At 38.2% G+C, this 27035-nt stretch overlaps 1 protein-coding gene across 3 annotated transcripts in view; it reads right to left on the bottom strand.

Annotated features, from left to right (window-relative positions):
- ITPR2 (inositol 1,4,5-trisphosphate receptor type 2) overlaps positions 1 to 27035 on the bottom strand; it is a 506561-nt gene that overhangs the window by 196889 nt on the left and 282637 nt on the right. For all 3 annotated transcript variants that reach the window (XM_055280315.2, XM_055280317.2, XM_055280318.2), the window contains exon 37: positions 21132 to 21240. In XM_055280315.2, the coding sequence (XP_055136290.2) occupies positions 21132 to 21240 (109 nt within the window). The remainder of the gene's footprint in view (positions 1 to 21131; positions 21241 to 27035) is intronic.

Genomic DNA, 27035 nt, shown 5'->3' on the forward strand with positions numbered 1-27035 from the left:
TAAACTTCACTGTCATGGATTTTGGTATTCGTTTGAGGAGACCTGGCAGGAATAGGAGTAATTCCATGCCTAACTAGTTCAGTTCTGTACTGAACCCATTTGCTGTGCTGTGCTGTGCACTGGAGGCACAGGGTGGGTGAGGTTCCTCCTTTCATCTTCCACTTTACAACAAATGGCACTTCCATTCTTCCAGTTACTCATGCCGCAATCCTTAGAGACATTTTGGACTCCTCCTTGTCTTTTATCTCACATTCAGCCTCACATTCAAAAGCTGTCCACTCAAACTTCACTCCACATCCAGAATCCTACAACTTCTTGCCTCCACTGTCACCCTAGTCTAAGCCTCCATCATGTCTCACCTAGATAACTGCAATCACTTCTTAAAAATTATCTCTGCTTTCACTCTTGCCCTCTTAAGTGTACTCTCTACACTTAAGCTAACACAGTAGTCTTTGTCAATCATAGATCAGGTTTCACTTACTCCTATACTCAAACCTTCCAATGGCTTTATGTCTAATGCTGAGAAACTCTCAGACAACACCAAAGTCCTTACCATCTCCTACAAAGGGCCTACATGATCCAGCCCCTTCTCCCACCGCTCTCATCTCATGGCCTAGTGCTACCTGTCCCTGAGCCCTTTCTAGCCACGCTGGCTTCCTTGCTGGTTCTCAAACCAGGAATCCAGCTGCTAATGCAGATCTTTGGGTGTGTGCTGTTTCCTCTGCCCAGGATGGCTGCATGGCCACACAGGACCCTGTCAAAGAGGCATTCTCTTAACACTCAATAGAAAACACAAACCCCATTTCTCTTCACCGTTCTTGCTCTCCTTTTATCCTGAGACAGGTAGCAGAATAATTTCCTATTAAAGATCCTATAATCACGCTGCCTGGGTTCTAATGCCAGCTGGGTCATGGGCTGGTTCTGTCTGTGGAACCTGGAACAAGTAAAATAACCAAACCTCTCTAAACTTCAGTTTTTCCATCTGTAAAATGGACATTGAAATGTGAGGATTAAATCTCCATATAAAGCACCTCTAACATCCTTAAAATGATTCCTGGTACCTATAAAGATTCAATACATGATGGCTAGTCCATTTTTCATCACAGCATTTACCCCTTCCTGACATGTATTTGTTTATCTATTTACATATCATCTGCTCCCCCTCCAGAATGTAAGCTCCAATATAAGAATGGACCTTTCCATTTCATTCTGTTTTATTTTCTTTCACAACTGTATCTTCAGTAACTGGTTCAGCACCTGGCACGAGGTAGGCATTTAATCCAATTTTTATTTTTGCAGTTTAAGTCTACCTCCAATATTTCTGAAAAGGAATTTATATGCTTTGTAGTCCCATTAAGAATCTAAATCCATAATACAGAAGGCGATCAGAGAATCAGGATACAGACCTCAAAAGCTCACCTGACTCAATTGGGATTTTAACTTAATTTAACAGATGATGCAGGTTAGATCCAAGGGTCCTAGGATCCCACAGCCAATAAGTGATGTAGCAATGGCCCCAGTGTCCCAGACCAGCACACTCAACACTGTCTGAGGTTACCTTAAATGCCATATTTGGTCTGTGTACAGAGTCAGATTGACCAAGTTCATTTTTAATCATTGTACATAGTCAAGAAACTACACATGATACTTTCTCATTCGTATGGGGTCAGAGAACCAGCTAACATCTCAAACAAGTATTCAGGCCCAGAAGCCACAGAAAACTTGAAATTATTTGGACTATTCTCTTGTGTCTGTGTCTGTATTTTGGAAAATTCATTGTTTGTGTTGCCAACAGTCATCATCTTCTGATGATACTGTTCACTGAGGATCATTTTCCCCATGAATCCCGGAGATTTTTACTTTCTTGATGGTCAGAAGTAAAGGTAGGAAGAAGACCATTGTTCTCTGGCTCCCCAGTTGGGGCTATGAACTACTAGAATCAAGACAGCTAATATTTCTATACATAAAGTATCCTGCTTTGGACTTTCGATTCCAGGAACTCTGTCTAGTGTAGGATTCTCTGAAGTCAGCCTCAGCCTTCAATTCTCCCCTACTGGGTTCTTAAATACTATGGATGTGGTTGTGGGTAGAAAGGCCATGTTTATGTAGCTTTCTCAAACACTGTAGTGTATCTACATAGGATTGTACCAATAAATTCAGAAAAAAAAGAAATAATTCTTTCCAGAACTATTTTCTTTTCTCATTTTGAGTTGTCTTAATGCAATGGTCTAATTTATAAATATGAAGTCATAAAAATTACATTCAGCAAAGAAGAGTTGACGATAGATAAAAGCCCAAAATAAATCATAAATCTTTTCAGAGTTAAACTCTTCTATGATTAAATTTAAACCCACTTTTAGTGCTGAACTATCAATATTTTTAGATTTGGATATAGCCACTGAATGCTAAGTAGATTTGGTAAAATAAATCAATTACAGTAAATTGTTTTTATCTTAAATACCCTTAAGAATAAGATAAAAGATAGAGGTCTGGGAACCAAGCAAGTCCATTTCTGTGTCTGGTTCCCTTGGATTACCATAAATATTCATTGGGCTTCCCTAATGCACCTCATTGTATTCTGCCCACTGAAATATCGGAGGCAGTGAGAAGTACAAACATGCATAACACACTACAGCATTAAAGCGTGTAAGACATTTCAATAAATGTACTGAGGGTAACAGCAGTGAACAGTAAAATCAGACAAAAGATTTTCATATTAAAGTCTATAACTCATTTTTAACCATTCATTTATCACATACACCGGTCATGTGTAATAAACTGGAGCAGAAACAAATTGTAGAGAAATTCGCAGCAGACAAGTATAACTAGTGTCTTTTTAAAATGCTCCTTGATTTTTTCATTCGTCTTAGCTTTGTGACCCATCTAAAGCAATGCTCTGACAATTGTTATTCTTGTGCAGATTAGATTGCCTCTTCACTTCCAGAATAATGTATCTCAGATTTTTAACAGGTGATATTTTCTCACATACACCTTTGATTTTCTACCATGTTCTAAGCTTCATGTTTACTGTATTTACACACACACATACACACACACACACACAAGTGTATATCTGAATGATTCAAGAAAATTCTCTTTTCCTGTACAGTCAGTGAAGTATCCCACCACTTACAACCTCATAGGAAAGATTATACCAACACCAAAACAAAAAATGATCAATCATCTTGATTTAGATATGGAATAGATACTTGCTTGAGGACAGAAGGAATTACTGTGAGTCTATCTTGAAGTTTATTTTTCTGAAATTGCATATTCTCCTTTCATTGGCATAAGAGAACTGGTTAAAATACACTAGAAGCAGGAAAACTTTACACATAAGAAAATACGGTAATGCTGTCTTAAAATATCAGAAAAGTATTTTATAAATATAAGATTTAAAAACAAATCTTAAAATTATACGATCTTTGTAAAAGGATATTTACATAAGTAATACTATGACATGAGTCATTTTCTTTCTTAAAATAATGAGAATTTATTATTTCATTGTTATCTCCCACATACAGGTGCAAGGAATAAGTCACTGAGGCTTGGCTATATCATGGGCTAAAAGCAGTGCTGTTGTTTGTGTTATGTTCTGCAAAATTCACTCTATCTTTAGGTAGATATTAAAAGCAATCACCAACATTTTAAAAACTGGCCACTTGCCAAAACAAATAGCAAAATTGTGTATGTGTGGTTTACACAAACCTGTAAACAGTATAAAACCCCCCTCCAGAAAAGGGACATTTTTCAATGAAATATTTTTTCTTTTTTTGAGACAGGGTCTCACTTTGTTGCACACGCTGGAATGCAATGGCACAATCATGGCTCACTGCATCCTCAACCTCCCAGGCTCAAGCAACCCTCCCACCTCAGTCTGCTAAGTAGCTGGGACTACAGGTGTGTGCCACTATGTCCAGCTAATTTTTTTAAAGTAACTTTTTGTAAAGTGTTGGGATTACAGGCATGAACCACCGTGCCCAGCCCCCAGTGAAAGATTTTAAGCGTGTATTTTGCACACAATGGACTGTAATGATGAATTGATGAAATGATATTCCAAAATAATTCTTTTTTTTTTTTTCTGAGACAGAGTTTTTGATGGTGCCCAGGCTGGAGTGCAGTGGCGCGACCTTGGCTCACTGCAACCTCCGCCTCCTGGGTTCAAGTGATTCTCTATCTCAGCCTCCCGAGTAGCTAAGATTACAGGCACACACCACCACGCCCAGCTAATTTTTGTATTTTTAGTAGGGACAGGGTCTCGCCATGTTCACCAGGCTGGTCTCGAACTCCTGATCTCAGGTGATCCGCCCACCTCAGCATGCCAAAGAGCTGGGATTACAGGCATGAGCCACCATGCCCGGCCCAGAATAATTCTTTAATTTAATTTGTAGCAAATAGAAAACCCCAAAGATCCTATCTAAAATGTGCATTCTTCATGATCATGCTGAAACACAGTCGAAAAGTGCTTGGTAAGAAACTGGACTCTATAGTCAGCCCAAAGCTAAAAACTGCCACAAACACAGTGCTATCAAATTTTCAAATTTTCCCACTTATCTTGGAACCAGTCTATATGATGTTTTGACTTTCTGCTAAAAAACCTATGTATTTGGTTGTCATTGTCACTTGAGTTTTTATTCCAATCAACTGGTTTTTTTCAACCTTAACATAGGAAACGAGAGAAAAACCTCTTTCCTGTTTCTTCCGTGAGTTTAAACCGACTTAAACAATAATGTTTAGAAATCACTTCCTAAATCTGTTTGTAGATGTCCGCAAGCTGCTCGGTGCATTTTGGCTGCCGTCAACAAAATGCGCACAAGAGAAGCATACACAGAAAACCTTTGCACATCTCATCTATGAAAAGATTAAAGACTTAGATATGTTATGGGCCGAATTATGCCTTAACCCGCAGCACCTTAGAATATAACCATATTCAGAAATAAGATCTTTGAAGAGGTAATTACACTAAAATGAGGTCTTAGGGTGGGCCCTAATTCAATATTACTAGTGCCCCTATAAGAAGAGGAAATTTGGACACAGACACACATACAGAAGGAAAATAATATGATGACACAAGGAGAGGGTGGCCATCTACAAGCCAAGGAGAAATACCTGGGACAGATCCTTCCCTCCTGGCCCTTGGAAGGAAACCACCTGTTGACCCCTGAATCTCTGACTTTCAGCCTCCAGAGCTATAAGAAAACAAATTTCTGTTGTTTAAGCCACTCGATCTGTGGGACTTTGTGATGGCAGCCCTACAAACTAACACAGGTGGCATCATTTCCTTCCTCTGTATCTTCCCACAGAAGATGATACAATACATAGCAGATTCCCCCTAGGTGTCAGTTACCTGACTAGAACCATACAAGTCAGCCCAGACTTTTCTCCAAGTAATTCTCTCCCTGGCATCTAATCCCTGATCCAGAGGGCCACTGCTTGACATGTCCATTCTCCTAACCCCATGGAGACACCAGCCATCACGTCAGTGGCCTTCCAGAAGCAGGTCCTTCATCTGCTCCTCAGCTCCTGGCTCTGTCATGGGATAGTTCCCAATTTTTGTAATATTCCCTTTTCTCCCTAAAATTGGGGCACTGCAGAAATATTCAGCATGCTTTTTCCAAGAAGTATTCCTGGCAAGAATCAGCAAAATGGTATGCAAACATGTGAATTTCATTTTGCTTTCAGAAAATGGCAGATGTGGAAGAGAGATGACCCTTGCCAATAGATCTCAGAGGAAAGATAAATTCCTAAACCCTGATATGGCCCTTGAAGAGAGCAAAAGATATAAAGAAATCTCTTCTATTCTAAATATAAATTTCACGTGATCTAGATAAAACTGAAGCAATAGAAATTTCATCACTTATCAATGTGTTAGTGTATTTTCCCATTTATTAACTCTCTAACAACAGAGTATTCTCACTTCAAAAAAAAAAAAGAAAAAGCAAAAGAAAACCCAAAGCTTTATGAAAACCAGAGAATGGAGCTTCCCTCTGAAGATTTTATGATGCAATGTTTTTTAAAAAGATGTTGAACAGCTAGATTTAAGGAATATCGAACATTTCAGTTTAAATGTTGAACACTTAAGGAATTGTCCCTAGTTTAGATGCTGAACAGGTGGTTTACTAAGAAAGAAAAGACACTATGGCACTGTAATCAAGTAGTCTTTCAAAATTAGTCACTTGCTGTATTTTGCATCATTAGCTTCACATGAACTGAGGATTCTTTGCTAACAGGGTTAGGATCAATATCTGTGTGAAGCATTTTTCATTCTTAAGGTTAAAAATTGTTTTATTAAGAGAAATAAGTTCTGGTGTTCTACTGCACAGCAAGGTGACTGTGGTTAACGCTACTGTATATTTCAAAATACAAGACAGGATTTTTTAAGTTCTCACCATAAATAAATGATATGTGTATGAGGTGATGGATATGCTGAACACCTTAATTTGATTTTTATGTAATGTAAACATGTATAAAAATATCACACAGTACTCCATAAATATGTACAATTGTGTCCATAAAAGTTGTTCTACTAATTGAGCAATAATTGGAACAATTTAAAATATGCTGAATTACTTATCCCTAGAGGTAACACTTAAATAAATCAGGAACTACTATACATAATAAAAATGATTCCAAAAAGCTATATATGGCATTTAAAATGCTTCATATGTTCTACTTAGAGTATGGTAGAGATCACAGAAGACCAATAAAACTTTATCAATGTCATTAAATAACACCTATTGGTAGACAGTGTTGTTATGTTCCATTACAGATTTTTCAATTATCTTCCCATGAAAAAGTATGATTAGAAATTAAGATGCATCAAATATCATTGGAGAACACCTTGGCTATCACTGTCCAATTCAAAATAATTATTCGGTTCTAAAATTTATAGCTTCACAGAAAGAAGAAACAGTTATCTACCTTGGGACTAAATCAGTCAAGTACTTGGGGAAGTTGAGCTTAGATGTCTTCCTCGGGTATTTCAAAGACCTGAAGTAAAAGAATTATTCCAATGGAATAAATTTAGTTAAGCAAAAGAAAAAGGAGATTTCAAATGTAAAGAAAAAAAATCACAAGCTTTCAAATTAGACATTATATGGCTTCCACTTTTAAAATAAGAATTTTTCATAAGAAAATCTTTTTTTGTTGTACTGTGGCACAATCATTTAAAGATGGTGCACATAAATAAGAAAAGAAGAAAGGAATCCAAAAAGAACAACTTGTATGTCAGTCAAGATTTCAAAGATTAATATTTATGAAAACAATTGGCAAACAACCGTCCATGATCGAAGAACAAAAACTGTTGCAGCAGATGTCTTGTCAAGAGGCTACAGACGATGAGAAGCAGCATACTTTCGTCCATATGTTTTCTCAGCCTTAAGAAAGAATATCCTCAGTCATTTGAATTTTGGAGAACACAGAGTGCCTGTGTATATAGCAAAGTAGAAGCTTTTTTTGTACAAGAACTTTGAGCCAAGATTTCTGGCTTCATTTGGAAAGAGGTGGCATATACACTTAGGTGGAATATTAAAAGAAAAGCAGCCAAATAACTCAAATAATCCAAATAACTCAATCTGTCGAGATTTTGCCGAAGAACTCAGGGTGGTCACTGGTTGTTCTGGCCTGCCTGCCATCCCTGCTCCCATCTGTTGGCCACAATACTGCAATTTTCTCAGGAGGAACAGCCTCTTCCCTCTTCTATGCTGTTTTATTAGGACAGTTTGTTAGTCCCCTGTCTTAAAACAGCTGCTCAACAGTAGAAATTGTGACTATGAAATCTGAGGTGAATAAGTAGAGAAAGGGGACAAGCTGAAGAATCGGAAAATTGGAGGAGTCAGTGGTTTTCATCAGGTTGAAGGGCAGTTGAAATGGATGTAAGTGAACAAGGAAACTGAATGGAAGGGAGTAAATGTCAGAGCACTAGGATGCCTGAATTGGCAATCGTGGAGTAGCAGCAATTACTGCCTGAATTAGCAATCGTGGAGTAGCAGCAAGAACTGGGTGGTGGACTCTCGAGGAGAGATGGTCAGTGCAGATACACCAGGCCAGTGTTGGCTGGATCCACCAGGCCAGTGTCAGCCACACTGCCACCTGCCAATGCTTGGCAGGATCCACCAGGCCAGTGTTGGCTACACAGCCCAGATCGACTGGAGTCACCCCGATGATGGCAGTGCTGAGGGCCAAGATCAAGGTTCCAAAGTCTTAGATGGATGAGAGCAATTGACTGGGATGTGGGCTGATGTGGTGGTGATATAGCTGGAGGGTCTTAACTTCAAAGGAGCTAAGAATTTTAAAAGAAGGCAGAGGAATCTGTCTTGAAATAACAATGGGAAACCACAGGGACAAAAAGCTTCTTCCCCTGGAGGATGAAGGAGAAAAGAGACAGCACTTGACACAGCTGCTCAGAAAGTGGGCTGACCTTGGGGGACAGGGAGTCTTCAAATAAAGCAAGAAGCTGGAGGGACCGCTTAGAGAAGAGGACAAGGATAGAGAAGAGCTTGCTGAGTGGCAGTTCCGGAGCGGGAGACGAAGTGTTGAGAAATGGCAAGGAGATGTTCGATGTCATGGGGGTGATAGGAAGGGTTTGGTCTGTACATTTCGTGCATTAACTGATCCAAGCATGGTGGAGTTGATACCAACAGTTTCTTTCAAGAGAGTGGGCAGTGGGCCTAGTAGCCAGAGGTCTTGCCTGACTCAGCCAAGAGGATGGGGGACCCTTTGCCAATTGTACATATGCTGCAGTCTATTTGTTGAATGAATAAATGGCTGCATACGCCAGGGTGGTAGATGGCAAGAAGCCTAACGAAGCATCCTCAAAGGTGCGCCCAAGTATGAGATTATCGCCCAGTTATCACTTACCTTCTGGTGAAGGTTTCCCTGATTACTATACTCTGGCATTGTCAGAGAAAACAAAATCAACTCAATACCTGGGATGGAATTATATAAGTACATGTCTCTGAGTCAGTATGTTCAACATCATTCCAGCTATGTGATATTAATTATAAGCATTTGATTAGATTTTAATTGTCCATGTGTCCTCATTTAAATTATTTTGTGCCACAGACTCATTTTATCAAGCTACCATGCTGTGCTCATTTACATATCACATTTGTTTTCTGTATTCCATGACTGTATAAGTAATATAGTCTATATTGAGTTTTAATTAAAAACCCAGCCAAAAGCCAGCGATAACTGAGATAAGACAGACCTAACAACTTCACCAAGCAATCTGCAAATATTCATAATGTTCTGTGTTGTTTTGTTTTAAGCAACTAAAATTTATCCAAAAATGTTTAAGATGTTCAAGCACCAGATGGAATACGCAGGAACCAGGCCTACTCTGAAGAAATCAGTAAATGGTAGATACTCAAAATCATTATACATAAAAAATATCTTCAGTTGGCTTCTGTTATTTTACATAAGAAAATAATTTCCTCTGGCAGCCATGTGTGAAATTCCTACAGCTTTGCAAATTGATATCATCATAGAATGAGAGACAGTATCATGTAGTGATTGGAAACATGGCTCTAGGGCCAGACTGGCTGGATTTTCCTCCTGGTTGTGTCATCTTTTGCTGTGTGATCTTAGGCAAGTTTCTTAACCTTTCTGTGCTTCAGGTCTTCAATGTCTTATGACTGTTAAACAAACTAACAACAGAGTAAACCCCATAAAAGTTTAAGCTGTTACTATTATTTGGGGCATGTACCTGAAAGTTAGATAATAATATATCCCCCACAAACACACCTTTTTTTAAAAAAAAGATTTGCTTAACCTTCAGGTTGGTAGAACTAGCAAAAGAAATAAGTCTGAAAGAAGTGGCTTGAAAAACTGAAATCAAATTCAAATTATCATTTACTTTCACCAGCATTATTTAATTCCCTACTATGTGGAGAAGCATCAAAGAAAGCAGAATCAGAAAACCTTGATTCATATTCCCGCTCTGCCATTTACAAAGCATATGATTTTTTCTTCTTTTGTTTTTTTTTTTTTTTTGAGACAGAATCTCTCTCTGTCACCCAGGCTGGAGTGCAGTGGCATGATCTCAGCTCACTGCAACCTCCACCTTCTGGGCACAAGCAATTCTTCTGCCTCATCCTCCAGAGTAGCTGGGACTACAGGTGCGCACCACCATGCCAGGCTAATTTTTGTATGTTTAGTAGAGACGGGGTTTCACCGTGCTGGCCAGGCTGGTCTCAAACTCCTGACCTCGTGATCTGCCTGCCTCCACCTCCCAAAGTGCTAGGATTACAGGTGTGAGCCACTGCGCCCGGCCAGCCTGTGATTCTTACCAGGTCATTTTACCTACTGTGCCTTTCTTTTTATCTATAAAATGGAGATTAAAATACTTTCTTTCCTCAGAGAGTTAGTATGAAGATCCAAGCAGACACAGACACATTGTTAACCTTGCAAACAGCTTCTCTAGATATGCATAGTCAGCAGCAGTTAAATAATAACAACAATAATAGTGTGGTTTTGGTGCCTCATATACCAGGTTGCAAATCTTCTCTGTGAGGACCTGTTCAAACAGTATCCCGAAATTACTGTATTTGATAGAAAAGGTGAAATGCACCAGGCCCAGTCTTCTCCACAGCCTTTGTATTCCTTCTCCTCTCAACCATAACACCATTCAACAGTTCAGAACACCAATTTCATCCTGTGGCAGGAGAGCCTGATGCTGCTTGAGATCAACAGTTCTTGGACTCTGCAGCTAGTTGCTCTTGTTAATCTAACTCAGTGTACCAGTTCAGGTGACTGGACCTTGGCCTCTCTCCATGAGTCCCGAATGCTGCCATGTTCTCCTGGTTTTATAGTAAGGATTTTTTTGTGTTTTTTTTTTTGTTGTTGTTGTTGTTGTTGTTTTTCCTGGTTCAAAGCCTACATGGTTTTTCTTTTTGAAAACCTACATGGTTTCTTTTTGTAGCCTGGGTCTCTTGCTTGTTCCTACTGGGTCCAGGGACGAGCGCCCTTCCTGGGACAGAAGCCCCATGGCTGGAACTCCCTCCCCACTGGCTGGCCTTCAGATTTGGTCATCATCTGCTCCAATCCCCCTCGGCTGAGCTCACACCATTACTGTGCACGGTGTCTGGGATCCCCTTTTGCTTTCTAAGCCACACAGTGAGCAAAAGACAACAGGAGTCCACTGGTCCCAGTGCTTTCTGCGAGATGTCTTCTTCCTCAGCCCTCTATGCTGTGGTTCTCTGCTGCCCACCCAAGTTTGCAGGTATGTCAAATACAGAGAAACCTGCTGTTACCTGGGTAACAGAGATATGCAAAGTATAACAGGACACGATATGTCTAGAATCTACTTCTTGGATAGGACTAGGGAAGGTCAGTGTGCTGCATGGCAGAGAGCTGGTAACATTTACATCTACTATATGTCAGTCTGTCCGTCTGCAAACATTTATTGAGCAGCAACTAAGTGCAGGGCACAATTCTAGATACAGAAATACTTCAGTGAATAAGATCAACAGTCTCTGCCTTCAAATAGCATAGCATTTTGTGGAGGGTGGGCTGGAACTGGAGAGAAATCCAGTACTCTACCCTCCTAGAATCTCAGCACTGAAATGCCTTTTAGGCATTCCTTCACCCTACGTTATGCATCAGACCTATCCCCAAGGAGTTTCTAACTTATTTAAAATGGCAGTACATACACCAAAGAAAACCTTCATAAGGCATGATATGAAAAGGTCTACACTAATAAGACAAATATAATTTTATAAGTGCTGAAATGATTACAAATTAGAATGATATGGAATTAAACTAAATGGGAAATACTTCATGGAAGAGGTTTTAGGTTAGATTTAGGTGGAAATGATGAACACGATAACTTAATAATACATTGATTTTAGTGATTCTCCTCTTAGTTCCTTATTCTCTTCTTTTTTTTTAAATGTTATCCAGGTTTGCTTTTTAATCACAATGCCATTTTTCACCTACCATCATTAGCTACCAAATGTCCTATATTTACTGGAGGCAATGAATGGTGGTTACCTTCTGAGTACAGGCAATATTTTCAATATGACTTTTTAGCCATAGATCTCTAAAGAGTGGTAGCATATCTCAAAAACCCTTGAAGCAATGAGTGCTATTATGTGAGATTTTGAAAGAGTAAAGTAAATGTGAGGCACAGTTAAGAACTTTGTAATTTTTTTGTAATAATGAGGTTAAAATGACTATAATTCATCCAGTAAATTTATCACTTTTATAGTCTAACAAGTGACCAAACCAGCCCAGCAACTGAAAAGAGTAAATTTCTAAAAGCAACTGTTGCTTTTATACCCACTTTAATGGCTGAAAGTATTTTTGCCTAAGTGAAAATATAAAATAAAAATTCCAAAGTGGAAGAGCATGCTAATAATATATACTAAAGCAGATTTCTTATTATAAGAACACATCAACTCATTTTCACATTTCCAACCATTTAGTGACATAGCACATGTGTTAAAACATAACACGGCTGGGCGTGGTGGCTCAAACCTATAATCCCAGCACTTTGGGAGGCCGAGGCCGGTGGATCACCTTAGGTCAGGAGTTCGAGACTAGCCTGATCAACATGGTGAAACCCCGTCTCTACTTAAAATAAAAAAAGAAATTAGCTGGACATGGTGGCAGGCGCCTGTAATTCCAGCTACTCAGGAGGCTGAGACAGGAGAATCACTTGAACCCGGGAGGCGGAGGTTGCAGTGAGCTGAGATCGTGCCATTGCACTCCAGCCTGGGTGACAAGAGTGAAACTCCACCTCAAAAAAAATAAAATAACACATGCAGGTGCACACGACCACAATATACCTGGGAATGACTAAGATGGTACACAGTTGCAGCATCACCAATATTTGATTTAAAACAACATTGGAGCACTTATATTACAAATGTACTCACTTCTAAAATGTATTTAACAAGAAATACTATAAAATACAGCTGATACGAAAACAAAAATGTACTTCTCTCAGCAAAACGGTTATTATCCAATTCTTAAGCTACAATGCAGTCTATGTAGCATTTCTATTTAAATTCATTTATTTGCCTGCTAGAAACTGAAATGAGTATATGCATAGAGGTGAATGATTCTGTACAGATTGTTACAATAAGAGGAGCTTGATACAATTTACAAATTTGCAACAATGCAATTATTGCTGGGACTGACACATGCATATTCCATGTAGGAGTTAAGTTGCTTGGTATAATTATGACATTCTTTTTGCGACTTCTCAAAATTAGAAATAAAAGATTAGTTACAATATTTTTCCCTCCTGAGGATAAGACTAAATTTCTTGTTAACTCAGGAGTCAGTATATTTTAGAGTTAAAAAAAAAAGAGGAAATCTTAAAAATAATTCTGGCATCATTTGTTAAAGATCTTTATTCCATATCACTCCAGATACCAACTTTCAAATCAAGAATCCATTGTCTGCTATCACTGTTCAATGTCTAAATATCACCTACCCCACCTGGGCATTTGTAAAGATCACAGCTCTCAATTAGATGCTATGCCATTTGTTGAATGCCACACTTCAACAAGGGGCTATCTCAAGTAGTCATCTTACAAAATATTGTTTAGAACTTTTATAACTAATATTCTAGTTAATAACAACTCAGACCATGATCACAAGGTGGGTGTCAAGCCTTTCCTGGGCAGCTCACTGAATAAATGGATTATGCTTTCCAGTACACACTTAGGCAAATTTTATCAAGAATAAAATTGAAGAACTTTTCATGTTATTTAGTTTTGTAACTGAGAAAATAAATGAGTTGTGATTATAAGTCCTATAACCTGTTTGGATCTAACATGCCAATTAAGTGTGTGAGCTCAGAAGCCCAACTGTTTAGGGTGGAATCCCAGGTCTCCTTCTCCTAAGATGTGTGACCTTAAACTTTCTATACCTCAGTTTCCTAACCAGTAAAACGGAGATAATAAAACTATGACATAGGGTTGAAGAATAAATAAGATAACATATATCAATGATTAGGAACAGTGTCTGATAGTACTGCCTGATAATAACAATGTCATACAGTAAGCTCTTAATAAATGCTAGCTATTAATCCTTAAAGCCATTGCTTAAAACTGTACCATAGCTATTGCAGCTCTCAATATCTTTGCAACTATATTCCGACGATAGATGGTATTTTAAATCTGATCATTTTAAGAATATTGAACTTTACTATAAAAACATCTTTGTTGCCCTATAGATTACATATATGTCAGTGTAACATTAATAGATAGGAATACAGTCACGGGGAAATTGTGACTGTCATTCTAAATAGGTCAACTTCTTTGACTGGAATGTAAAGAGAGTAACTGTAAATTACCAATTCCACAGGCGATCCATGAATATTTTCAGTGCTCATTCTCTTCTCCAATTCTAAAGTACAGAAGCTATGAATTTTATATACTTAGGATTGGAGTTGACAGACATCTCTACTTTCATGATTTATATATGTTTTTCCCTTTTTATGAGAGAAATAATTTGTAATGCTCTATAAATCTTAATGAAAATGTATGCTAAAGAGTACAAGATGTGGGAAATTGACCCCCAAAATCCTTCAAACCAAACCAAACCATTCCTCTGAGTGCAGTCCTTATTGCCTGCTCCAACTTCATCAGCCCACCTTTATCAAATCCACGTAAGCTCTTTCTGTCTCCATTACCAAATCACCACTACACAGATTTGGACCTCTAAATTATCTTTAAATACACAGAACGAAGGCACAGTACTGTAATAAAGCTACTCTCTTCAACAGCACACACATACTATCAGATATTGTGTGTGTTTATGTGTGTGTGTGACAGAGAGAGGGGAAGAGAGAGAGAGGAGAGAGAGGGAGAGCGAGAGAGAGTGTCATGGAAATAAGAGTAGAACAAAATGGCTTTAAGGATAGAGAATTTTAGAAATCACATTGCCCTCAGGCTGGGCACGGTAGCTCACAGCACTTTGGGAGGCTGAAGCAGGTGGATTGCTTGAGGTCAGGAGTTCAAGACCAGCCTGACCAAGATGGTGAAACCCTGTTTCTACTAAAAATACAAAAATTAGCTAGGTGGCAGGCGCCTGTAATCCCAGCTACTCAGAAGGCTGAGGCAGGAGAATCACTGGAACCCAGGAGGTGGAGATCGCAGTGAGCCAAGATAGCATCACTGCACTCCAGCCTGGGTGACAGAGCAAGACTGTGTCTCAAAGAAAAAGAGAAATCAACACTGCCCTCCAGCCATTTTGAAGCATTCCTTCTCTTCTCTTTCCCTCCCCCAATATTCCAACATACATATTTTTTAAAGTACAAATAAATATGCCTGCTGTTGTTACCTTTAAAAAGCCTTCTAAATATGCCAACCCCAAAGGAATACTAAGCTCTCAGACTTGTTAGGGTTGTTAGTTATATCCTTTGTAAACTCTTGCTTTTCTATCACAGTCACCTAAACAGCATTTTAAGGGGGAATTTTTCTAAAATTCAGGTGATTTTCTCCTTAAAGACTTTCTATAAAAAATTTTCACATTTTATCCTACCATTAAAAATACTATAACTTAACTAACTATATGATCCCTAGATGATTTCACAGATAGGCACACATCACAGAAAATTAAATTTTCCTTTATTCTTTCAAGAATCTTTAAGATGTTGCCCACCCACATCTTATTTCTCAGTGTCTGAGGCACAAACTAAGAAACATGGGTCAAGGAAGAATATCCCTAAGTATAATGAATTTAGAAATTGTACTCAAGGGTATTCTAAATTATAAGCTTTTAATAAATAATTGACCAGTAGGTAAAATCTAGTTGCATTTAGTTACATTAAATATCCTTAACGTAATTCCTTAATACATCATACAGAGAAGGCTAACAAACTCAGGAAATTTAGAATCCCAGGGTTGGGAATTGATTTAAAGGACTTTGGTTCAACCATGAAGCAAATTTATGCTTCATTGCCCTATTTTTAAATTTTTACCAGTTTCACACATAGACACACACACACACCACTTCTGGTGTCAGGAACCAAGGAAATAAAAATAGTAATTTTCTTTTAAGTTGACATTTTAAATTCAAATAAGTGGAGTCTCAAATGTAATATTAGAATAGCTCGTGTGAAAAACCCTGGTTTGAGTTTTCTGTTTTGATTTAATTCTGATAAATCTCTTGGGAATGCTTCAATACACAGTCGAAATCCAGCTGGTTAGGCATTACAGGACAGGTATTAGGTAACCTATGTGACTTAATGCAATTCACTTTTCTGAGTCTCTCTTTTCACATTTGCAATGTGGAGGTAACACTGCCTGTTCTGTGTACACGTTAGAATTGTTGAAAGGTAGCAAAATATTCTAAAATATTTTGAAAACAGTAAAGTGCTATACAGTCCAAGCATTTTTGTTCTATTCATTTGCATTTAAATTGCCCTACATAGTAATATTAATCAGCCACAAGTAAATACTACATCTACATTCTAGATGTTATTTCTCACTGTCAATAAAAGAGTCATTGTGATAGGCAGAATAATGGCCCTCCCCAAAGATGCACATGGCCTCATGATCCCTTTCCTAGTCACCAGAACCTGTAAACATGTTACCTCACATGCCAAAAGGGATTTGGCAGGTGTGATTTGAGTTAAGGCTCTTGAGATGGGAAAATTATACCAGATTATTCAGGTGGTTCCAATGTAATCACAGGTGTTCTTATAGGAAGGAGGCAGGAGCATCAGAGTAGGAGGAGATGTGACAATTGTGGGAAGTGGGGGGAATAGGGAGTGGAGATTGAAAGGTACTACACTACTGGCTTTAAAGATAGGGGATGGGGCCGCGAGCCAAGGAATGCAGGTGGCCTCCAGAATCCAGAAAAGGCAAGGAAATGAACTCTCCCCTAGAGTCTCCAGAAGAAACACACTACTGCTCACACCTCGATTTTAAGCTTTTGACTTTCAAAACTGTAAGATAATAAATTTGTGTGGTTTTACACACCACAAAGTTTTCGGTCAGTAGGAAAAAATACAATTATGGAAACAAAGCCACCCCCTTATCCCACTACTGATAATTAGGGTTTGTTATTAGAGCCCACCATTAGTTGTACAATAGTGTCTTTGGCTACTTTTTGAATCTGTTATCCAATGCCATTTCACCCAGATGAGTGAGCCATTTAGCTCCCCTCCACTAGCATGGATCACTGAGCACCAGCTGTTTCAGGAGGACCAATGGAAAAATATAGAGTTCATGGAGTCCTGACTCATTCCCAAACTGGTTGTTTGAATCCTTCTAGATCCAATAGGCTTTTCTTTAAGATTTCCTGAGAAGGGGATGAGATGTCTTCTGCTTCCACTGATAGAAATACTTCTCATTTCAAAACACTTAAAATTAAAAAGTTGTCTAAGAACTAGAATTGCTTTAGCTATAATTTTTTATTCTGTCCTTAGTAAATGTGAAAATTAAGAAACAAGATAATTAAGAAATAAGATATGTATGCTTTTTGTTAGGTTTTTCCCTTCTTTTTTTTTGTTTTTATAAGTTTATAGGATAAATGAGACATTTTGTTACATGTATATAAATGTGTAGTGATCAAGTCAGTGTATGTGATGTGTCCATCACTCAAGTACAATATATTTTGTTAAGTATAGTCACCCTACTCTGCTATCGAACGCTGAATTTATTCCTTCTGTCATACAGTATGTTTGTACCCTTTAAGCCAGTTCCCTTCATTCTCACACTCCCACCCTTCCCAGTCTCTGTTATCTATCTTTCCACTCTCTTACCTTCATATGATCAAATGTATTAGCTCCCACATATAAGTGAGAACACGCAGTATTTGTCTTTTTGTACCTGGCTTATTTCACTTAAGATAATGACCTTCAGTTCCATGCAGCATCCACGTTGCTGCAAATGACATGATATCATATTCTTTTGGAAGAATCCTAAAATTCATATGGAACCAAAAAAGAGTTGGAATAGCCAAAGCAATCCTGAGCAAAAAGAACAAAGCTGGAGGCATCATATTATCTAACTTATAATATATTGCAGGGCTACACTATACTAACCAAAGCAGCACAGTATTTGTATAAAAATAGACACACAGACCAATGGAACAGAATGAAGAATCCAGGAACAAAGCCATATATTTACAGCCAACTGATCTTCAACAAAGCAGATAAGAACTTACACTGGGGAAAGAACACTTTCTCCAATAAATGACACTGGGAAAATTGGACAGTCACATGCAGAAGCAACTGGATCCCTATCCCTCACCATATACAAAAATCAACTCAAAATGGATTAAAGACTTAAATATAAAACTTGAAACGATAAAAATACTGGAAGAAAACCTAGGGAAAACTCTCCTGGACATTGGTCTAGGCAAAGAATTTATGACTAAGATCTGAAAAGCACAGGCAACAGAAACAAAAGTAGACAAATGGGACTATCTTAAACTAAAAAGCTTCTGCACCGCAGAGGAAACACTCAACAGAGTGAAGAGACAACCTGTTGAATGGGAGAAAATATTTGCAAATTATTTATCTGACAGGAGACTAGTAACCAAAATATATAAGAAACTCAAACAACTCAACAGGACAAAAGCAAATAACCTCATTAGAAAGTGGGCAAAAGACATGACTAGATATTTCTCAAAGGAAGACGGAGAAATGGCCAACAAGCATATGAAAAACTCCTCAACATGACTAATCATCAGAGAAATGCAACTCAAAATGACAACAGGATATTATCTTTCCCCAGCCAGAATGGCTATTATTAAAAAGCCAAAAAAAAAAAAAAACAGACATTGGTGAGGATGCGGAGAAAAGGAAACTCAAACCTTGCTGGTGGGAATGTAAACTAGTAGAGCCACTATGAAAAACAGTACAGAGATTTCTCAAAAAACGAAAAACAGAATTACCATTGGATTCAGCAATCCCACTACTGAGTATTTATCCAAGGAAAAGAAATCCACATATCAAAGGGATACCTGCACTCACATGTTTACTGCAACATTATTCACCACAGCAAAGACATGGAATCAACCCACATGTCCCTCAACAGATGAATGGGTAAAGAAAATGTGATGGATATATGTGCAATGGAATTTTATTCAGCCATAAAAAAATGAAATTAGGTCTTTCTTTCTTAGTTAAATGACTTCATTTCCCCCATCTTTACTATTTTCTGAGAAGTTTATCTGAATCTTTACCTATTTTGGATGTTATTCTGTCTTATATTCTGTCTGCCTATGTGTTAAAATTTGGAGCCATAAACCTGCTAGACAAAGTATACTAACCTTTCTTAATAGCAATGCAAAAAATTTGTAAAACTTGGCTATGATCAAAGGAGTAAGAAGATTAAACAGAGAGGAAGGAGTTCCAATTTAAACTTTGGTTCTAGCTCTTGCTGTGTAACCTCAGTCAAATCACATCACATGTACCCATTCATGGCCCTTGGCAAGCTGTGTCATTCATCTCAGTATCCCCAGTTCTCAGGCACAATAATCACCATTTAATAGTTTGCTCACAACATGTGTGTTGGGTGACTGAATGAAGAACTTGCAATTAGCCTTTCCCATCTCAACTCTTCCGTGAGGGCTGTGTGCTGGGGGTGTACTTTACATCACATCTTGCACAAATGGGGACCCTTGGAGTTAGGAAAACAGCAGCCCTGCCTCCGCCCAAGGGAGCAGTTCTGTCTCAGGAAACTGCACTCCTGGAATTTTCTCGACGGGAGATAATAAAAGCCTAAACTAGTGATAGTAGTGGGAATGGAAAGGAGAAAACAAGTGATTTATTTTAGAGTGGTTTGGGAGACACACAAAAATACTCTTGACTAGCCAAAGTAAAAATTTAACCTGATTTCTTTCCGATTTTCCTTTGGAGTAATTCAATAAAAATCTGTTACATAAAAATGGAAGACTTGCCATGTACCTCCTGTTAAGTACAAGTCACTTTGATTGTGAACCTCGTCCTCTGCCAGAAAAGTATATTGACCTCATTTTTCTACTTCAGAATCTGGTACCTCAGTCAATATCACACAATCTACAGCAATATTTTAAGAGAAAGACAACAATAAGTCCCAAGGAATTCTCTTTATCATTTTTTAAATATAAAAGCATGTTTTTGAGTCCTATCTTAGAGAAACATTTGCTAAAATTGCATTGACCACCTTTATTTTGATCATTTGTTTTCCAAATATAATTTAAGTGATGCAGAGAACTAATGCAAAGTAGAAGGCATTTTGATTACTGAAAAAAACACTGATTCACGTGGAATATTTTGAAGCAATGCTCTTTCTATTAATATCTAAGTTTCCATTGCATTTTTTTCTAAGATGGGAATGCATTTTAAAAAACCCAACCACTACAGTCTTTCTGGAATTTAGCATATACATAAAGTAATAAATAAAATCCTTCCAGTTTTAAAATATCAGATGATTAATATTTACCAAAACAGACCAAAAAGTTATTGAGGAACATGGTACAAATTTTGTTTAATATCTAACATAAAAGTACAGACAGCTAGCTAAAAAAAATTCTCTAGATTTATATTTTACATTTAAGTGTATCACCTTGGGTATCAAACATGCTGCTAGCTATCTTTTAATGAGCACCTGAGCTGTCATTTTTAATAACAGACTGACAATTATTATCTATAGGTTGATATTTCCCTGAAAATCATTTGTGAATCTCAAGTTAATATAGTTAAGAATAGAACCTGACTATTCCACTTACTAAAATAGTATTATTTTATAATACTTGCCAGCATATTATAAAAAATAACACATACATTTATAATAAAAAAATCAACATATGCCAAAATGCATAGACATTCTCAATATGTGGCAGAACTTTACACAAAATCTAAATAATGCATCTCAGTTACTCATTGTTTAAAAAGGTCATTTGGTCCACTAAAGCCATAAGAGAAAAAAACACAGATCCAAGAATATAATATAAGAATATAATAAAACAAATATCTAGGCCACTCTAATTTTAGTTATTTCCCAATTTAAAACAAGGCATGAGAGATGAATATCATAAAAACTCAAATTATGTAATTCATCTAAGTACATGCACCATTAAGATATAATGCAAGTAATCACGTAATAGGCTATTGTAATTCATAGGTTACAGTATTGTGGAAATCCTACTTTATTTTTAAATAATAAAGTTTTTTAAAAAAATACCTCTTCCACAAAGCTGTCTTTCTTCTCTAACATTTCTCGTAATGTCTGAAGAATTTTAATGCACAGTTTTTCTTCTTTCTCCATTAGTTTCTTTGTATGATTAATCAACCTTAAAGCAAAACATGAAACCCTTAGAAAGACAGTGATTTCTCTTCAAGCTATATACAAACATCAAAGGCCATGGGGAAAAAAAATCACACAATTATTTGAGAATAGGAAGTAAACAAGGTACATGTTTTCAAAAGTTTGAAGATTACACTTCAGCTTATAAATTTTGTATTACAACACATTATTTTTGTTTTACAACAAAATATCTCAGGGCTTCTCAAACTTACTGAGGTGACATTCTTTTAGTGGGATACAATACTCTGAGAAACAATGAAATACTAATATTCTCACCCCAATATATGAACTACAACAAATTTATTAGAGAAATATAAATATTTATATTATATTACATTTTATTATGTTACACTATATTATTTTTATATACTGTATTACATTAAGCATACAGTAGCAGTGGCTGCATACAACTCTGCAACCTTAATATAACAGGCTGCTTTCCAGTTTCTGTTCATAATAATATATTTTTCACTGCCGGGGTTTGGTAGGAACAAGCAGTTTTTGTATTAAGAGCACAAAACAAAACAAAACAAAAGTGACATCAAGACAGTCTAACCATTTACTAGTTTGGGTATAATTTGAGCAAAAACTCCAATCAATTTTCATCAAGTGGTACACTGTGCACTGGTGCTCTGTTAGGAGAAGAGTTTCAGGATCACCATCCCCAAGAACTTAAAATCAAATAAAATGTTCATTATCAGAGTTTAGCTTATATAGCTACATATATAGCATATATAGCTCATGTTGTTAAAAAGCTGATCCTCAAAATGACCCTGTAAGATGTCTTCCTCAAATGATCCAATTTCAGTGACATAACATGAGTACCATGGGATATAACCCTGGGTAAAAAGTGAACTTTCACTGGTTAATGGCTACCAAGTGCTTATCAGGTGTCAGGGTCAAGTGTAAGGGCTTCCCAGGGACTCTCCCAATTTATCCTCACACCAAGCCTATGAGACAGGTTCAGACTAATTTTGCTCATGACCGAACAGACGCCCAGGGAGATATAGCAACTGGCCTCTGGTTACCTAAATTGTTAAGTGGTGAGACCTGCAAATGCATTCAGGTCCATCTGATCTCAGAGCCAAAATTCTTAAGAATGACTCTGTGGTGACAGGACTCAGGTCATTGATCTCCTGAGTCTCAGGGGTCTTATGCGGAGTCCCCACACATGCTAGGCTGCACACAGCCCCCTGAATGAGCAAGTGCCACAACAAAGGCATTGGCAAATGCTGTGAACCAGACATGAAACCACTTCATTCTGCTGGGGGGAATTACCTAGGGCTGATCAGAGAAGGTTTCAGTGAAGAGATAGCACGCAACTAATGAAGATTTCACCTGGCAAGGAAGGCTCGAGAGAGAAGACATCCCTGCAAAGGGAATGATATGAACACAGGACAGAGGCAGAAACCTGGCCGGCATGTCCAGGAAATGAGAAGCATGCCAATTGCCCGCTGACACTTAAAGACCTGGAAGAGGAAAGTGTAAGAGATGTGGTTTGGAAAGAAGGGACTGGATATTAACCTCAAGAGTCTGGAATGTTTTCTAGAGAAAATAGGGAACCACTGTTCTAAAGGACCTGAATGCCTCTTCCCAAGAGAAAGAGACCAATTATGGCAGCGGGAAAGATGAAGCAGAGGAGACAGAGCAAGGCGAGAGAGCAGTGGCAGAGTTTGGGTGAGGATGTAGGAAGCAACAGAGAAGACCCACAGCAGAGACTTGTAAATGAGGACATGTAGGAAGTGGAAGAGAAAGCAGGGCAGATCAGAGACCCCTGAAATGTATAGGCTAGGCTAATGTGTAGATGGTGATCAGTTTTTTTAAATTTTTCAAATTTATTTAATAAGACAGGGTCTCTGTCACCCAGGCTGGAGTGCAGTGATGTGATCACAGCTCATTGCAGCCTAGACCACCTGGGCTCAAGCTATCCTCCCACCTCGGCATCCTGAGTAGCTGGGACCACAGGTATACGCCACCATGCCTGGCTAATTTTTTTTACTTTTTGCAGAGATAGAGTCTTGCTTTGTGGTCCAGGCTGGTTTCAAACTCAAGGGATCCCCCTGCTTCAGTCTCCCAAAGTGCTGGGATTAGAAGTGTGAGCCACCACACCCAGCTCAATAGTGACAGTTTAAAATGACACTGTTCCATGGTGAAGAAGTAGCAAACACACAATGAAAGTAACACTGATGTCCTTTTAGACATGTTGAGTCTAGAAAAGGTGTTATATCCATGCAGTCAGGCCTAGCAGGCAGAAGAATTTCAAAAGTTCTCCTGGCAAGGAAAGTGAAGCCTGCCTTTCTAAAACTTCTATTATTTGATTCTTTCTTTCACACAATAGTTTTTTTTTTAATTTTTAATGTTTGTGGATACATAGTAGGTATATACATTCACATAATAGTCTTTAAATATGTGAAAATAGTTTTGGTGGACATGATAAATTTCTTTTGATTTTGTTTTTTGCTCTCTCAGGCTAAGTATTTCCATTTTCTTTAACTCTTCCTTAAAGGATTTAATTCATTAACCGTATTGAAAATATCAACCATAAGGTTGAATGACCACTTGTTACAGATTTATAAAAGGTATTCATAGGCCACATAATGTTTGGTTGAGTTAGGTCGGTGACTTTCAAATATTTTTTCTATGATCAAAGTAAGAAATACATTTCACAAAACAACCCGGTAAAGAAGTACCTGTGTGGGAGTGTGTGTATAAACTCACACAAATGTCACCCTCACTATGAGATGCACTCTGATAATTTGTGTCTTCTCTAATTCATTTTTTAAATTAGGGTTGCATCTACCTAAGTCAGTTTAAAAATCTATAAATGGATCACACCCCACGGTTTGAAAAACACTGAGATTCTCCTTCACAAGAGAGGAGCAGGTGTTGATTTGAATGAACTCTAATCAGCCGCCTTAAAGGTTAACAGTATCACTGGCCTATTCTCTTCTCTTTCACTCTATGTGTTAAGTAGACCCCTGTCCTGGGGTCTATCCTCATATTCTCCTGCAGACTCATCTGAGTCAACAGATTCCAAGAATTAGATTCATTTGAGAAAGTAGGAGGCCCTACTTAGGGCTTGGCCCTAAATTTATACTCTCCAGCTAAGCTTTACCAGGACGGCATGCACAGCAATGCAAGACCCCTGGCAGCCGGGCATGGTAGCTCACGCCTGTAATCCCAGCACTTTGGGAGGTCGACGTGGGCGGATCATGAGGTCAGGAGATCGAGACCATCCTGGCTAACACGGTGAAACCCTATCTCTAAAAAAACACAAAAAATTAGCTGGGCGTGATGGCGGGTGCCTGTAGTCTCAGCTACTCGGGAGGCTGAGGCAGGAGAATGGCATGAACCCGGGAGGCAGAGCTTGCAGTGAGCCGAGATTGCGCCACTGCACTCCAGCCTGGGTGACAGAGCGAGACTCCGTCTCAAAAAAAAGACCCCTGGCAAAGCTATTCATAAAGTTGGATTTTAATTTTGTAAGATATTCTTACAAAGGAAACCGTTAGTTCTTCACAGAGTTGGGGAAGTGGTAGGGTGAGCAGTAAGGCAGAAAACAGGCAATCCTGAGGCTCTGGCTGTAAAACAATTGCAATAGCTCAAAAATCCCTTCCAGAACCACTCATGTAAACACATCATTTTCCTTCATGTGGGTGTAGGATCTGCAATGTATTCCTATTAGCATATCACTTCTGCTTCTCTCCTTTCAGGTTACCTAATGGTGCCACAAGCTTGTCTCCATCTGTAGCACAGCTCCATATTTACTTGATATCATGAGTTACTTCATTATCACTTTCTCATAGACCAATATCTCCAAGTTCTAGACCAGTGCTGTCTAACAGAACTCTCTGCAATAATACACATGTTCCATATTTGTGCTGCCAAATTTGGTAGCCATTAGCCACATGTGGCTACTGAGCACTTGAAATGTTGCAAATATGACTGAGGAAGTGGATTTTTATTTCATTTTAATTCATTTAAACTATAATTTAAATAACCATGTGTGGCTACTAGCTACCATATTGGCACCCTAGTTCTCGACAAGGAGTCAGGAAACCTTTTCTCTAAAGGATCAGACAGTAAATATTTTAGGCTTTGTGGGGTACACAGTCTCTGTGGCAACTAGCTGATTCTGCCACAGTGGCATGAAAGCAGCCACAGACAATCCAGAAATGAATGAGCACCACTATATTTCAGTAAAGCTTTATTTACAGAAATGAGTAGCAGGACCAATTTAGCCTGAGGGCCAGAGCTTGCCAACCCCTGTTCCAGGCTGTCATATCTCGGGGATATAGCTATTGTATTATGTTAATTTACTGAACTTAACAGGTTTATCGCCTAACTTTTAACCCATATTCCATACACTGACATGTATTTATAGGAGGTGAAGGGTATTTATCAAAGATCCTATTATCTTTGCTTTTTTTTTCATTTAGTTCTTATGTTTAGATCTGTAATGGGTACAGGTGCAGAGTTCTCACATGCATGTATGTGTAGTGGTGAAGTCTGGGCTTTCAACATACCCATCATCTGAACAGTGAACTGTGCTCAACACCCTATTTTTATAGTGAATTACTAGGCAATATCTCCACTTAAAATTTTCTTTCTAATGTTCTCAGCAGTCATCAGTTGCACACTCAGGGCCTCTTCACTTTAAAATCCTTACTCACAAGACTGGCAGGTGTCCGGACAAATACATTCTTCCCAATCTCCCTAAGACACAATGAGTCTAAAGCCAAAAATACCTGATTCTGGCCATAGTATAAAAACCCCACCTATTCCTCAACATGATCCCTGTAGTCAGTTTTTCTCATCCCATACCTTGTTTTCACTCCCAAGGTCCCAGCTTAAATGGTGAAAGAAAGGAACACACTTCTTCTGTGCCCTAGTCCTTCAATCTCTGCCTCGATACATCACAGTTGATAGAAGAAGTTTCCAGATCTCTTTCGGCAATACCCTCTACCACAAAGGAATTAGCTGGGATGGGTCATGGTCAACGGGCTTGGCAAGTTCATCTCACTGACTCTTCATCCAGATACTCTTCCCAGAAAGACCAAGCACCCTCTTTCTGACTGGCCATCTAGGGTCTACATGTGACGAACTGCGGATCCCCCTCAATAACGTGCCCTCCACATAAAGACAAGTCTCTTCTTTCTGGAACTAGTTATGCTTTTTCTCACAACTGCTTATCCTTGCACATCTCCCTTGAGAATTTTTCACTTACCATTAAGATGAAGATACTCTAGGGTAAACATATCAGCTATAATAGATCTGCAGTATCACAAATGCTGAGAAACATCAGTAAACAAAAGAGCTGCAGATGAGGATCATCCAGGCAGCAGGGCCACGTGCTGGGTCTGAGTCTTACTAACCCTGCACCTGAAGCACACCTGGTCCTCAGCAATCTCCTCTCTGAATCAGGCTGACCTCCCAGTCTCTGGGTGTTTATGCAGATTAGATAAAATAATAGTTAAAGACATATGACAATAGTAAGACCTCAATAAAAGCTAGCTCTTTTTCCTTTCTCCCTATGTTAATGAAAATAAGTGACTTTAAACAAGAATTTTTTAAAAGGTCACACCATATCATTATGGAAAGGAATTAGGACCAAAATATTATTTTGCATGATACTTTGTGCCCCATAATGACACACTTTATTTTCAGTCAATTTAGTAAAATATGATAACTTGACCTTCACCAAAATAAAATTTCAAATGACTCAATTTAATTACTCTGGCAGTATATTTTAACATGGATTTTAGACCTTTCACATACTTTGCA

Source organism: Symphalangus syndactylus, chromosome 5 (assembly GCF_028878055.3).
Source record: "Symphalangus syndactylus isolate Jambi chromosome 5, NHGRI_mSymSyn1-v2.1_pri, whole genome shotgun sequence".
NCBI lineage: Eukaryota > Metazoa > Chordata > Mammalia > Primates > Hylobatidae > Symphalangus > Symphalangus syndactylus.